General features: G+C 38.3%; 1 protein-coding gene across 2 annotated transcripts in view; it reads left to right on the plus strand.

Moving 5' to 3' along the window:
• Positions 1 to 14,813, plus strand: part of PRDM5 (PR/SET domain 5) — a 209,456-nt gene that overhangs the window by 145,731 nt on the left and 48,912 nt on the right. For both annotated transcript variants that reach the window (XM_043569397.1, XM_043569404.1), the window contains one exon: positions 13,021 to 13,106. In XM_043569397.1, coding sequence (XP_043425332.1) covers positions 13,021 to 13,106 — 86 coding nt within the window. The remainder of the gene's footprint in view (positions 1 to 13,020; positions 13,107 to 14,813) is intronic.

Raw genomic sequence — 14,813 nt, forward strand, 5'->3', positions numbered from 1 at the left:
TAGGTGATTAGAAAAGGATCATACCTGGCAGGTGTGTACAAGGCAGTTGCTTTTATACAGAGTTGAAGGGACACATGCACCCCAATATTTATAGTAACATTATCAACAATAGCCAAATTATGGAAAGAGCCCAAATGTCCATTGACTGATGAATGGATAAAGAAGATGTGGTATACACACATACACATACACACATGTACACACACACACACAATGGAATATTACTCAGCCATCAAAAAGAATGAAATCTTGTCATTTGCAACGTGGATGGAACTAGGGTGTATTAGGCTAAGTGAAATAAGTCAGTCAGAGAAAGATAAATATATGATTTCATTCATATGTGGAATGTAAGAAACAAAACAAATGAACATAGAGGAAGGAAGGAAAAATAAGATGAAAAGAGAGAGGGAGGCAAACCATAAGAGACTCTTAAATACAGAGAAGAGGGTTGCTGAAGGAGGTATTGAGTGGGAGGATGGGCTAAATGGGTGATGAGCATTAAGGAGGGCACTTGTTGGGATGAACATTGGGTGTTATATATAAGCGATGAATCACCACATTCTATTCCTGAAATCATTACACTATATGTTAACTAATTTGGATTTCAATAAAATTTGAAAATTTAAAAAATAATAAAAACAAAGTATAATAGTCTTCACTTTTAGAATAGAAGTGAATTTCATAAATTTTCTAGTTTAAGCCTCTTAATTGCACCCATGCCCTGCAAAATTCAGTGATTTGCTAAGGTTATGCTACTGTTGTTCCTCTGGAGCTAAAGGCTTAAACTTTTTTAAGTGTACACATTGCTGGTACTTTAGTTCTTATTCTAATTTTTACTGTTACTCTTGAACTAACTATAGAATTACATACATTCCTTCCATAATGTTTGGTGATCGTTGATATATCAACCAGTTGAGGATGATAGTCTCAATTTAGAAGCTTGAGGGTCTGTAGTTTGTTACTTAATTCCAGTTATGGAGAAACTTTCTCACCATAAAGTCAGCTGTCTCTACTTCCTTGTTATTTAATACCTCGATCATATCCTAAATCTGGATCCTGGAGTCAGATGACAGGCACTCACTCCATTTTATTTATTTCCTCCCAGTGTGAGCTTTACAGTAAGTTGCTTAACCTCTTCAAAGCTTAGTTTCCTCATCTAAAGAACAAGGGTAAGCATAGCGCTCACTTCATGGCATTGCTTTGAGGAACAAGTGAAGGTCTACGTCAGGATCCTTGCACCGCGCCTAGTCCAGTGCGCGCATGCACTAGTGTGAGCTGCCGCCGCCACGGTTGATGTGTGCTTTGTCTTCGGTATTCTTGCCTGACTGAATTTAACCAGTTACGCCACCTCCCTTGATATACGGCCCGCCCCTCTGTTCCCAGTGTCATCATCATCATCTTTTTATAACCTTTAGCAGCAGAATATAGATCATCTGTACAACATAGAGGAGGGTTTGCTGTCAAACAGGGATGCCTTGGGGTGAGTAAGGGTGCATGTACTGTGTGTCGCCGTCACCATCAGTGAAGGTGAATGTTTAGGTCTGTGCCTGGCAGGCAGCTCTGTAATTTATCATCCCGTTTCCTAAGCTACAGAGACAGGGATGGCACTCTGTGGGTCAGCCGAAATAGTGGAGCACATTCTCCTGTTGGTTTATAGCTTCTTAGGGTCAGTGAGAGTTGGGGTCAATTCTGCAAGGGAATCCATGGGCTGTGACATGAATTCCATCAGTTGTTCATAAATTATGAAAGAAATTCTAGGAACTGCTTTTGGGGTTTTAAAGCTCTGGGCCAGAAGGTTAATTACTTGCCTACAGTTCCAACCAACTTTTTGTGTTAATAGATACCGGCTGTGTTGGCCCTTCTGTTTAGGCTTGCTTGCACATTGTCATTTGAATGTAGTAATAAATCACTGTCTTAGGAAACAGTTAATGTTTTTAGTAAATACCTGTGATCAGCTTAGAAATAAAGGATCAGTATATCATAATTTGATTGTACTTGGATTTTAGCCACTGTTTTCTCATTCTTTTTCTAAAGGAATTCATTTATTCTTTTTAGAATATTCAAAGTTATAAAAAAGTAGCTATAAATGATTATAAACTGTATTAAGACAATATGATAATTAGAGTAAATAAAAATAGGCGACTAGCAAAGTAATTATAAACACAGATGAACATTAAAGGCATGTTTTCCACATTTTTACAAGAATTAGATTACCTTCTATGTTGAGAGGAAGCTTATTTTGCTATGTTTATTTTCTAGGTGGTTAATTACTAATATTAGGCCAAATTGAATGTCCTGTTACTTGCAGATAATCTAAGAGTTAACAGAACAGCTGAGTGTAGAATCTGCATACAAATAAATGATATTCTGAGTATCACAATTCCAGAGCCTTACATTTTCCTTAAGAAGTCATTCCTGGGTAAAGTCTTAAACTACATGATTTTTGTTTTCTCTGCGTTATTTTGACACTTCAGATCGTTTTTGAATACTGACCACATCAGTCGAATGTTAATATTTTTTCCCTATTTTTTACTCTTTCTGTGCTTCACTCCTCTCACTTGATTTTTGAGTTAGTGATAAGCATATATAACAGCTTAAAAGAAAGGGAGAAATATTCATTTTCATTTTCATTGGTAGTATTATAATCTTTTTTAAAAATTTTTTCAAACATTTCAAAGGCCCTAGTTTCTAATGCAAAAACTATAGTGCTTATGTCAGGGTTTGTCATCGGGTGGATATGAGGCACAGAGGGAAGAATGAGGGCGTAACACTGGTCTTGGAATGTGGCATCATGAACAGTCATCAACTGGATTAGTAATGTAGTCACAATGACTCCAAAAATAGGGATGATTTGAAATGTACCACTGTTGAGGCACCTGGGTGGCCCAGTCAAACATCTGCCTTTTTTTTTTTTTAATTTTTTTTGAGAGACACAGAGACAGAGTGTGAGTGGGGGAGAGACAGTGAGAGAGGGAGACACAGAATCGAAAGCAGGTTCCAGGCTCCCAGCTGTCAGCACAGAGACCGACGCTGGGCTCAAACCACAAACCTCGAGAACATGACCTGAGCCAAAGTCGGATGTCTAACCGACTGAGCCACCCAGGCGTCCCACGTGTCTGACTCTTTCAGCTCAGGTCATGATCTCACAGTTCATATGTTCAAGCCCCATGTTGGGCTCTGTGCTGACAGCACAGAGCCTCCTTGGGATCCTCTGTCCCTCTCTCTCTGCCCCTCCCTTGCTCATGCTGTCCCTTTCTCTCTCAATAAATAAATAAGTAAACTTTTTAAAATGTGCCATTGTTTGGTACCTCTCTTTATCATCTCTTCATTTTTTTTTTTTTTGGTATACTTGGATCTTTTGATTGTATTATTTGATATAATGGAAGTGACCCAGACAACAGTTTTCATCAACTGTATCTCAACAGCTTTATCTGTTAGTACATTTCTACATAATATGAATAGCGACCTGTATCCAATTTGGGGCACCAACATTTTCCTTTAGTTTAGGAAAACTATAAGAGATTTGTTTCCTCTGATATACACTTTCTTCTACCATTGCTACCACTTTCTCCCCCGAGAACAGCTTCTCTGTGTGTTGTTTTCCTGCAACTCCGAAGTGTGCCTTGGGGCTGGGGAAGGTTTTATTCCTTTTCTGGTTTGGGGGTAAGGAGAATCATTTTCACAGTTTCTTGCTGCTCAGAGTTATATACTCTTGATTCTTGCTCACTGGCACTATTAGTAAGTAGGTAGACCCTCTGTGTGCAGGCTCCTGAGGTTTGACTACTTCATCACTCCAGGACCTCTGTTCACAAACTATGCTCGTAAATACTGGGCTAAATAACATTTCCGGTGGAGATTCCTAAATATGGGAAACTGCTGGGTGAAATTCTTAGTTTTCCCACCGAAGTCTGACTCCCTATGAACAAAACCAAATCAGTAATTACCTTCCCTTTGTCTACTTACCTACCTTAAAATGTCCCTTCATACAGTAGTGGGGAGAACTCATGTAGGAATTGTTCTTTCTTGGTCAGAGTTTTTAAAACTTTGCCCGTGTCCGGATTGTTCAGATGTTTCTCCTGTTTGTGCGACATTTGCCTTTGCTTCTGTCGGCGCTCACGTGAAGGACTTTGTGAAGGTGTCGCGCTCTCTTCAGACAAATCACATGTGATCATGTCATGTATACACCTGGTTGGCTGAAGTCAGAGCATCTTCACCAGGGAGTCTTTTACTTTCTTTTCCTAGCTACATATTCATGAACTCATCTTTTTTTTTATTCTGCCTCTCATGTTCTATTTTGTTTGCATCTGTAAAACGCAGTTTTTATATTGCCTTCAACCCATAAATAGTTGTGGCTTTTTATTTGAGATTAGAAAATTAGTGAGCACATGGCTCTCCTATTTTTCTGTTCCTCTATGAACCTCACCTCATTTGATTTGGCATCTCTTTAGAAATGAGGGATGGACACTGTAACTATATTCAGGAAAAGAATGCATCTTGTGCTTTTTCTTAGCTCCATTCATAGAAATTGCATTAAAAAATTGGTTTGTTTTGATTCAGATGGCAAAAATTTTGAATTTTGATTCATTCAGTTAATGAATGTTTCCTCATTCATTAATTTTGATTTTTATATTTTATTGCCCTTCTAATAGTAACTATTAGAAGTTACTAATTTCTTCTAATTAGTAAATTAGAAGAAATTGCCTTCTAATAGTAAACTATTCAAACTTTTAAAAGTTGAAATACAAGGTGCGTGGATGGCTCCGTTGGTTAAGCCTCTGACTTTGGCTCAGGTCATGATCTTGCGGTTTGTGAGTTTGAGCCCACATCAGGCTCTGTGCTGACAGCTCGGAGCCTGGAGCCTGCTTAAGATTCTGTGTCTCCCTCTCTCTCTCTGCCCCTCCCCTGCTTGCTCTCTCTCTCTCTTTCTCAAAAATAAATAAACATTAAAAAAAAAAAAAACCACAGTGCTCTCTCTGGTTGGGAATAAATATTCCAAAAAGAAAATAAATAAAAGTTGAATTACTCAAGGAGAAGATGTCAAGTTCAGATTTTTGATGTCTTTCTTTCAGAGAGGGTGTCCTTGGGCTTAACTTCTTCAGATCAAGTGAGATTTTGGGATCTGATTAATAGGAGCATTCCAAGAGCAACAACGTGGGGTTCAGTGAGGTCAGTGGGGTTTCATGGCTCTTTCTGCTGCAGGAAAAAAAAAGAAGTATTTCAATTAATAGAAAAGTGCCAAGAATGAACTTCAGTTACTCCCATCTGTCAGGGTAACATTTCACTTCTCTCTGTGGTGTACTTTTAGTTTATTAGATGCTCCATAAATTGAGGGGGTTGGAATGGTGGAATTGGAGAAGTGATTGGGTGGTGCTTGTGCAACTAAGTTTTTTATTTAATTTTTATTTAGAATGAGTCACTTTGATGTCTTATAACAATGCCCTTAGTCCACAAAAGCAAAACAAGATAGTCTCATGATATTTGTGGAAAACAAATTTAAAGCTCTGAAGAATTCCCGTATAGAACTTATATTTTGAAGCTCAACCACATGGAATCATCTTAGAGTATTTTTCATGAACGTACATTTTAAGTTTTGCTTTTTCAGTTGAAATTTGCCCTCTCCAAAATTGATTGTTTGTTGGAAAACTCAAAGTGAAAAGTAAAACTATGGCTCCCAAATCGTTGTGTTATTTAATCCAATTATTTAAACATATTTCATTTGAATTCATTGAAAGTGGGAGTTTAACTTTATTTTATCTTAAATTATGTTATCTGTGTGTATTCATCTTTTCATCTCTTTAGAAACTTATGAGAGGTCTCTGAAATCTCATAGGTTTTAATTATATTGACAAAATAAAAGTTAAAATTATTAAAATATTTTCAGAAAATAATCTGCTTTTATTTTAATCAAAATCTCTTAAAATGTATGCATTATATATTAAGCTTTTCTGCTTGCTTAAAATCTTCCACAGCATAGGGCTCAATGGCTTTACATTTCTGTTTTTAAATTGTGGTAAAATATACGGAACATGAAAGTTATCATTTTAACACTTTTTAATCTTCAAGGTTGGTCGTGGTCATTATTGCTAAATGTGTTGCAGTGTGTTTAGTAGCTTGAAATAAAATTTGATCGCAGATCCCTTTTATAGAGTGGCCAAATTTATTTCTTAAATCCAGGGGCTAATTTGAGAATATCAAGGGTTCTAAGATGTTGGACTTTGAGGCTGGTTGTGGAACAATAGGTGGATGGTCAGTGATGTTGTGGCTTTAGGGTCCTTTTGTCATGAAGATACATGCTAACCTGCACTACCTTCACACATTTTAGGATTCTGTTTTAATATTAATATGTTAATCCTTTGGTGAGGTCTAGAGTTCTGATGTCTTTAATTAAAATTACATTCCATGAAATAACGGTAATGTCAATAAATTATAATCCTAATGGCATACATTAAGCCAGAATCTGATTTTTCCTGTTTTTAGCTATTTTTGCCAGAGGATGGCTGTGGTCATTGTGCATTTTCTTCTTCAAAGACTCAAGGTAACTTGTTTGAGGACTAGGCTAGTCTCTGATAAGGTGCTCCATGTGGCATCCAGCTGTCCCCTCTTGTTACCACTAGCTGCATCAAGAAGGCCCTCTCCGGGGTGCCTGGGTGGCTCAGTCAGTTGAGCGTCTGACTTCGGCTCAGGTCATGATCTTGTGGTCCATAAGTTCGAGCCCCGCGTCGGGCTCTGTGCTGACAGTTCAGAGCCTGGAGCCTGCTTCAGATTCTATGTCTCCCTCTCTCTCTGCCCCTCCCCTGCTCATGCTCTGTCTCTCTCTACCTCAAAAATAAATAAAACAATAAAAAAAAAGAAAGCCCTCTCCAATTTTCTGCAGCTCTTTTCTGAACATCCTCTACCCTCCTCCCTGCACATTTCAAATACTTAAGCTATTTCAATCTTAGGTGGGCCAGCTATGAGAATTTGGAGGCACTTACTTACTTCAAGTTCAGTAAGCTTAAATACTTCTTTTTCAAGTTTTTTTTAATGTTTATTTACTTTGGAGAGAGAGAGGGAGAGACAGACAGACAGACAGAGCATGAGTGGGAGAGGGGCAGAGAGAGAGGCAGACACAGAATCCCAAGCAGCTCCAGGCTCTGAGCTGCCAGCACAGAGCCCGACATGGGGCTCGAACTTGCGAAATCATGACCTGAGCCGAAGCCCAGTGCCTAACCAACCGAGCCACCCAGGCCCCCCTTAAATAGTTCTAATTCAAATATGAAGAGTTAAAAAAATAGTGTGCTTCAATCATGTGAAATTAGCATCAAGGATTGGCATTGGCATTCATTCACTTCTTTTGCCTTTTGTAACAAAGTTGGCTCAGTCCTTCTCCCCATTCCCACAGAGGTCTTCTTAAAACCTGTCTCTGTGTTTTGAAACCTATTTTCTTCATATAATTTATCAATATCTGAAATTATTTTGTTTTTTTTTTCTTTTTCTTGTCTTTTCGGTACATTAGTAAAATTAATTGAAAAGGCAGTGACTTTGTGACTATTTACAATTGCATTTCCAAAGCCCAGGATAGTAACTAGAAGATGTTATGTGCTCAAGAAATATTTAATGCATGACTAAATTAGCTTCATTCAGTATCCACTTTGTGGCATTTTGAAAATCAACTTGAAATCAACCGTTTACAATTGCCACCATGCTTCTGTTTGTTCCTTGATATGTTTGAAAAAAACACAGGTGGATTTTAAGACTATAGTGTCAGAATATAATTTAAAGAGAGAAGCAAATGCAAAGAATTTATCTATTTTCCTTAGTTAAGTGAAAAATATTTTGCCTTTATGTACATGTCAATATTATTTGTGCTGCTGTGGTCATTAAATTTGGCTGTTGGTAGCTAAATCTCATAGATATTTTCCAGTATTGTATTTCCCTTCTGAATGTTGAAGGTGGTTCTCAGTATGCAGCTTAATATTATGTTAGTATTTGCATTAACTTGGGACCTGCTTTGAGACATAACACACATTCCTGACTTGCCCTCTACTTTTTCCTGATGAGCTTTGATAATAACTAAAAGACTGCTTGAATTTACCAGTCAGAAAAATCTGGTTAATGCTAACTGCTATTGCAGGGAGCAGAGTTTTTGTCAATAACTTTAGAAACTCTAACCCTAATTAACACAAAATACTAGCTACATTATGATATGTAATGGCATATGTAACGGCCCAGTCGGTTGAGCCTCCGACTTTGGCTCAGGTCATGATCCTGCAGTTCATGAGTTCAAGCCCCGCATCAGGCTCACTGCAGTCAGCCTGTCAGTGCAGAGCCCACTTCAGATCCTCTGTCCCTTTCTCTCTGTCCCTGTCCCCACTGAGCTCACCCAAAAATAAATAAATATTAAAAAAAGTTCTCTCTCTCTCTTTTTCCCTCTGCCCTCCTCCCCAGCTCACATACACAGGCTTTCTCTCTCTCTCTCTCTCTCTCTCTCTCTCTCAAATAAAAAAGAAAGATTTATATTCTCAGGGTTAACTCAAATTGAAGATTAGGTCCTGTTTACTCCAGAATAATCTAATGTGTAGATAAAAATATTTCCTAGAGACATATGCATCACAATAATTTGAAATAATGAAGGAATGTATCATAAGCATAATGTAAAAAAAAAACAACTAAGAATAACAGCTTCCTTCCTTTAAAAATGAAAATTAGGCAAATGACTTTAATAGTTATTAGCATGTTCACTTGTACAGGTCACCTTCAGCTGCAGATTGTGTGGGACCACAGATGGCTTTGTCTTCAGAGTCTTAAGGGCTTGATTGCCTTAAAGATGCTCCAAACAAATGCATAGAGAGGGTAGCAGTTTAATGTAGAGTGTAAGCTGATTTGCAAATCACGCAGGCTAGATTTCAAATGAATTCTATTCATCAAAGCCATTTACCCAGTGACATCCTTTAAGATTAGAGTTCTGTTCAGGGATATTACAATGAATGAGTGGAATTGGACTTACCCAAATTTCCCAAACATATCAGCTCATTATCACTGGATCTCAGGGTTGGAGTACGAACGGAGCAGAAATTCAGTCCTCTGGAGGTACCAGTTTCTCTTCTTCTGGGCAGTTTACATATGCCTCATGTGCAGCACAGAGAGACATCAGTAAAGATAGTAATTGCCAAAATTAGGCACCTGGTTGGCTCAGTTGGTTAAGCGTCCAACTTCAGCTCAGGTCATGATCTCATGGCTCATGAGTTCAAGCCCTATAATGGGCTCTGTGCTGACAGCACGGAGCCTGGAGCCTGCTTCGAATTTTGTGTCTCCTTCTCTTTCTGCCCTCCCCTGCTTTCTCTCTCTCTAAAAAATAAATAAACATTAAAAAAATGTTAATGGGGCGCCTGAGTGGCTCAACTGGTTAAGTGTCAGAGTCTCAGTTTCAGCTCAGGTCATGACCTTGTGGTTTTGTGAGTTGAACTCCACATCAGGCTCTGTACTGTCAGCGCAGAGCCTGTTTGGGATTCTCTCTCTCTCCTTCTGTCTCTGCCCCTCCCTTGCTCATGCTGTCTCTCAAAAATAAATAAACTTTTTAAAAAATTATAAAAATTTGCTAACCTTATAGGTCCAGTGACTGTATTCGTTTGCTAGGACTGTTGTAACAAAGTACCACAAACTGAGTAGTTTAAACAATTTGTTGTTGCACAGTTCTGAAGACTAGAAGTCTAAGATCAAGGTGTCATCAGGGCCAGCTCCCTCTGGCACTAAGAAAGGACCTGTTTGAGATCTTTCTCTTGGCTCCTGGTAGTTCTTTGTCTTGTGGCCACATCACTGGACTCTTCACAGGGAGTACTCCTTGTGTGTGTCTTTGCGTGACCATCTTCTTGTATATTAGATTAGGGATCTACGCTACTCAAATAACATTTGCAAGGACACATTTTGAGGTAATGGGGGTTAAAACTTCAACATATGAATTGGAGGGGAGGCACAGTTCAATCTGTAATAGTTAACCATGTATTTTTATTGTCCTAATTGGGACACTGGTGAAAGTGAAGGGAGTAGTGTTAATCATTAATCTGGGATAAGCAGCATAGACTGAAATTGCCTTAGGCAAACCTGAATACATGGTCACTGTCCCTATGAGATAGATACAATTTATCCCATTTTTCAGAGGTTCAGTGAGGTTGAATAACCTCCCCAGAGTTATATAGAAAGAGGACAAGTATTATTCAAATTCAGGACAATCAGATTCTAAAAAAAGGAGAAAATCTATCCTAACAGAAGTTAACATTTTCATGTCTATAGAGGAAATTTCTATATTATGACTCTGGGTAATGTAAAGAATGGATTTGTTTTGCTCCATTCTCTAGAATTTCTTTATCTCTTTTTTTTGCTTAATCAATTTTAGCTCTTAAGAAAGAAAATAGTAATGTGGTATGTTACATTAGGCTTAATTAACATTTAATTTACCTGATGACTACAAGTCTTTGATTTTTGTTTGCTGGATATTCTGTTGGTATTTGGAGAGTGAGAAGACACCTAAAGCTAAACAAAGAGAATACCATGAATATTAAATTATTTTAGGCTTGTGAGAAGAATTTTGAAATGACTTTTTCAAAGTGTAAACCACTTACTGTTTTTATCATGCTTTATTTGTAATCTAGATTTGATTTGTTGGTTGATTTGTTAATAAACAAGAAACATTTTAGCATTCTTCATTGTCTATCACTAAAGTAAAACAAACTTTGAAAAATCTAAAAGACTGCTTTGCTTTTCATACTTTGTAAGAAGGAAATAAAAAAAAATTATCTGGAATTCTATGATGCAGGAGTTACCACTGTCAGCATTAGCATTTTGCTGTGTTATTCTGTATTCTTCAGTTCTTTTTTTGCAAGGGGGAGAGGGGTATGCATGGTAAAGGTTAAATGGTCAAGAAATCAATAAATGGCAGTTGTGGCTACCATTCCTTCCACTACTGCTGATGCTGTTACTACTACTATTATTAATTCATTTTCATTTTTGTCATCATCATCAAGGAGAAGCATTATAGAAATATCAGAGAAGTACAATCAGTATGACTTAGGTACTGGATATAGGGGACAGTGAATAAAAGGAAGTACGTTGGAGGGCTAAGCTTCCTACTTGGTAACTGGATGAGTGTGGTATCACTAATCAGGGCAGGAGATGCAGAGCACATAGGATTAGAAGTTGAAGACATGAATTCAGAATGCCAAATTGGAGTTATTTGTGGCGTATCCAAATAAAGATACCTGGTTGATGTATGACTCTCTCAAGACTGGGGCTCCACAGAGAGATCTGAATTAAGATAAATACGTGTTACAAGTTTAGTGTTAAAATAAGATTCTATTTTCATAGTTTTTCAAATAAGTTGGACTCTGTGCCTTTATTCTTCTGACAGTGAAGAGCCACACCTTCCTAGGGGTCATGATTATAATAAGGTCAAAAATTCCAGGTCCACTTCCCTAGTGCAAAGGTTGATTTTTGTCTCACAAAAGAAGTTGACAAGTCTGGATAGTTTTTTAAAGAGTACTGTTTCTGTTTGTACGGCCATTGTTACTTTTATTTACCTTTTTTTTTTTTTTTCCATTTTGGGAGGTTGCCATCATGTTATAGTGCCCAATTCAAAGGGAGAGTCCTGGGTGCTCCTTCCCGGTGGGAGGCTGGGAAAATAAGGCTTCACTGGGGGCTTTGCTACATTCACGTCTACGTGATGTTACTGCTGAAAACACACAGTACTTAGGCGGAGCAAGGCCCCATGTGTCACGGGGGCCTTGCAACTCAACATTGTCTCTGCCATCTCATGAAGCAGTGTCAGACACAATGGGAAGGTCAGAAAGACTGTGATGAAAAGTGACCATTGGAGCAACAGGGAGCTCATTGTTGACCTCACAGGGGAGTTTGCTGGAATAATGCGAGTGATACCCAGATTGAACGAGAGTGAGACTCAAATGGGACATGAGCAAGTAAAGGACTAACATATGCTGCTTATGAAAGGAAAGACCTGTCTCTGAGGGAAAGGGAAGACATGGAAGTTTTACATATGCTGAAGGCAAACATTTTAGTGTGTCCTTCTTTGATTGCAGGGTCTGGCATCCTGCCATGTAAGTGCATTGTTAAATGAGAGAATAAAGAATAAATAGTGATTCTCAGTTACTGTTCTTTCTAAATAATTAGGCTTTGACTAGAGGGTAGCTTCAGATTTGTCCTGGAGACTAAATTTTGTCACATTTTGTCATCTCACAGTAAAATTTCTTTTAATGTGTTGTGTATGTTCACTTGTTTTTTTAAAAATGGTTTGCCTGTTTTCTAAATAATAACCTCTAGATGGAAGGTACTCAGTAATCTGAGCGAGTATGGATCAGTTATTGAACTACCAGTGGTTCTACTTATTACCAATTTGTGAAATTCTTTTGAAACTCATCACCCCCAACTGATACAGAATATGAAATCTCTTTTTAAAACCAAAGAATCAAGGGGGCGCCTGGGTGGCTCAGTTGGTTAAGCTCCGACTTCGGTTCAGGTCATGATCTTGTGGTTTGTGGGTTTGAGCCCCACGTCGGACTCTGTGCTGACAGCTCAGATTCAGATTCTGTGTCCTCCTCTCCCTCTCCTCCCCCTGCTCGTGCTCTGTCTCTCTCAAAAATAAATAAGCATTAAAAAAATTTTTTTTAAACAAAGAATCAGGGCACCTGGGTGGCTCAGTGGGTTAACTGTCTGACTCTGGATTTTGGCTCCAGTTATGATCTCACAGTTCATGAGATTGAGCCCAGCATAAAATCAGGAGCTTTAACTCGGGCTCACGTATTAAAAGGAACATGACACAAGCCTGATGTTGGCAAATGTTTAAATACTGAAGTGCTCTGGGCTCAGTCCCTCTGTGCACAAGGGGAAAACACAGTCCATTGCCCTGAACTGCCCACCGTGTGTTGGCTCAGCTGCATGTGGAGCCTCTTTCTGGTAGTGCAGGGCCTACCAAATGGCACAGTGCTTTGCTACCTTACTTTTTTCTGACCTGGAGACTTCCTCTGTTTGCAGGTGAGCGGCCCTATCAATGCCCTTACTGTGAAAAAGGATTCAGTAAAAATGATGGACTGAAGATGCATATTCGTACCCATACCAGGGTAAGATTATATTTCAACTCATTAATACTTAGTATAAAAATCTATACTTGTTTTTATTTTTTAAATTTTTTTAACATTTATTCATTTTTGAGAGACAGAGAGAGACAGAGTGTGAATAGGGAAGGGGCAGAGAGAGAGGGAGACACAGAATCCGAAGCAGGCTCCAGGCTCTGAGCGGTCAGCATAGAGTCCGACGTGGGGCTCGAACTCATAAACTGCGAGATCATGACCTGAGCCGAAGTCTAACGCTCAACCAACAGAGCCACCCAGGCGCCCCCTATACTTGTTTTTAAAAAGGAAGATATTTAGTGATGTGTGGGTGGCTCAGTCAGTTAAGCCTCCAACTTCAGCTCAGGTCATGATCTCACAGTTTGTGAGTTTGAGCCCCACATCGGGCGGGCTCTGTGCTGACAGCTCAGAGCCTGGAGCCTGCTTCAGATTCTGTGTCTCCCTCTTCCTTTGTCCTTCCCCCACTCTCTGTCTCTCTCTCTCTCTCTCAAAAAAAAATTTTTTTTAATTTAAAAAAGTTATTTAACTTTACATAAAAAAATAAAAGTGATGTATCTGAAATTATATGTTTATATTTATGATGGACATTTGGGGATACACTTTTTTTAAAAGAAAAAACAATGAAAGAAACAAAAGTCCAAACTCCAAAAGTTTCCCCATTCTTTGAGTTGTGAATGTGTTTGGAGGAATAGGAGTTATAATTTGCAAAGTGCCAAATAAATAGATAGCAACATTTTAATATTAAAAAGTATAAAAGATGCTATCTTGCAGAGCATTTGCCAGTAACAGGAACATTCTTGAATTAGAGGTTTGTCTGTAAGTCTGTGACCACTAATTAATACATATGAGCAAGTACATTTGCAAGAAAGATGTTGAAAATAATGTGAGTTATTGGTAGGGGCTGAAAACTGGAAAGGACAACTCACTGCTTCACAGGGTGTGCCTGGTGCTGCCTTCCAATCTTTTCCAAGGGTGTCCTGTGTTCTTTTGCTTGTCAACACCTCTCTCTGGACTGTTCATTCTGTTACATATGGCTTCCCCAAACTCAAGCATCTAAGTCACCTGCCATATTAAAGACCATGAACAGCTCACCCTGTATCCAGCTACATTTCTTAGCTCACTATTCTGTTTAGGGCAGAGATAGATACTTTCTATGAACTTTCCACTTGGAAATTTGATGTTTTAAATAGTTCTGGATTTTGCTGTACCTGTCTTGTCACTGCATTATTTCTCATGATGTTCTTTTTTGGTCTGGCCTTTTAAGAGTGCTTATGGTTTGTATATAAATGACATATTTTTCCAGCTTTTAAGAACATGCTTAATCCCCTAAGAGCAATTCTAATTTAGGCCTTTCCTGGATTTCACTTTTTACCTTAACTATAAAATAAAAACTTTAGAGAAAACACATAATAATAAAATCCTTTCCAGTATAATAATATTCTAGCCTTCCATTCCAGTTCTGTAGGCCATAAAAGATACCCTCTGAGGTCCTATTAAGAAAATAACTCTTCTTGTCTTTCTGGTGGAGGACACGGGCAGTTTCTCTACTCATTAAAGCAAATCCATAGCGGGTTTCTTGTTCTGGTTTATAACATCATATTTATATTATATGAATATTAGTAATTGGAGTACTTATGGAATATACAATTACTTCGTAAACAATAAAGGATGAGGCAAATATGACTGCTCATAATATGA

This window comes from Prionailurus bengalensis, chromosome B1, assembly GCF_016509475.1.
Source record: "Prionailurus bengalensis isolate Pbe53 chromosome B1, Fcat_Pben_1.1_paternal_pri, whole genome shotgun sequence".
Taxonomy (NCBI): domain Eukaryota; kingdom Metazoa; phylum Chordata; class Mammalia; order Carnivora; family Felidae; genus Prionailurus; species Prionailurus bengalensis.